Raw genomic sequence first — 1102 nt, forward strand, 5'->3', positions numbered from 1 at the left:
GTTTCTTTGTTTTTTGTTTGCTTTTTCTTTTGTTGTTGTTGTTGTTGTTTGTTTTGTTTTTGTTGCTATGTAAATAGTCATAATGTCATAATGAACGGTTCCGGCATTTTTATCATAAAAACGTTATTTGTTAATTGTAATTGATTATTACAATACAGTACCCTACGTACTGTTAGAGGATATTAAGAGATTAGATAAGTGAACGTGCCCTCAGAAACATTCAGAGTCTTAATGTAAGCTAGCAAAGGAACAAAAAATGTCTTTTCAACCTTGCATTTGTCACATTAACTGGTCGTATTTTGTTTAGAACTAAACCTAATCGGGAAATTCGATGCTTCGGTGTTTGAATTTGATTTAAATATCTGTTACTTGGGACATTTGGTTATACTTAACGGCGAAACATGTAGGAAATTGACCTCTAATAAACCTAAATCGCGGGTGGTTGGTGGGTGCTCTGGTGTGGTTTTCTCCTTCTTTCCTATCAAATCTCTATCATCCTTATCTTGCCTCCTTCTTTTTTGTGTATGTTACTCTCTTGTAACACATCTAATTCTTCGGCACTTATATGACCTTATTGTGTTGCCAGTGCCGTAAAACTCTTACGAAAAAAACACAACCTAAATCGCCCTAAACCCTGATTCTGCTGTAAATACATTATTTATAATTGTAGTCTGAGGTGTTTTACACCCCAACGACACAATTTAGATCATCTTGTAGGCGTTTTCAATGTTAAAGAGGGATTCTGTCATGGCTACACACCTGACGTTTCAGCTCTTCAGTGACGTCCATAGAATCCTTGTCTTTGAACGGCTTCAAGATGTCGATCCTTTCATTCCACTCCTGTGCCCACATGTTACCTGGGTAAATAGGAACGAAGAATCCGGTGTCTTAACATGCTACAGATCTTCTGTCTTTACTTATTACCACAACAAAAAAAACACTCACACATTTGGAATCATTTGGAATGCTCGGTTGCAGTTTAAAACGTAACATATACCGAAGAACTTGCTCGCTACGGCCACCTACACACACACACACACTCACACACACACACACACACACACACGCACACACACAGACATACATAATGTGTGTGTAGATT

General features: G+C 37.6%; 1 protein-coding gene across 1 annotated transcript in view; it reads right to left on the minus strand.

The window, feature by feature from the left end:
- The window catches only part of LOC101849400 (angiotensin-converting enzyme-like), a 19122-nt gene that overhangs the window by 8809 nt on the left and 9211 nt on the right, over nt 1-1102 (minus strand). The window contains exon 4 of the mRNA XM_035971882.1: nt 760-857. Coding sequence (XP_035827775.1) covers nt 760-857 — 98 coding nt within the window. The remainder of the gene's footprint in view (nt 1-759; nt 858-1102) is intronic.

The sequence above is a fragment of the Aplysia californica genome, unplaced genomic scaffold (assembly GCF_000002075.1).
Source record: "Aplysia californica isolate F4 #8 unplaced genomic scaffold, AplCal3.0 scaffold00528, whole genome shotgun sequence".
Taxonomy (NCBI): domain Eukaryota; kingdom Metazoa; phylum Mollusca; class Gastropoda; order Aplysiida; family Aplysiidae; genus Aplysia; species Aplysia californica.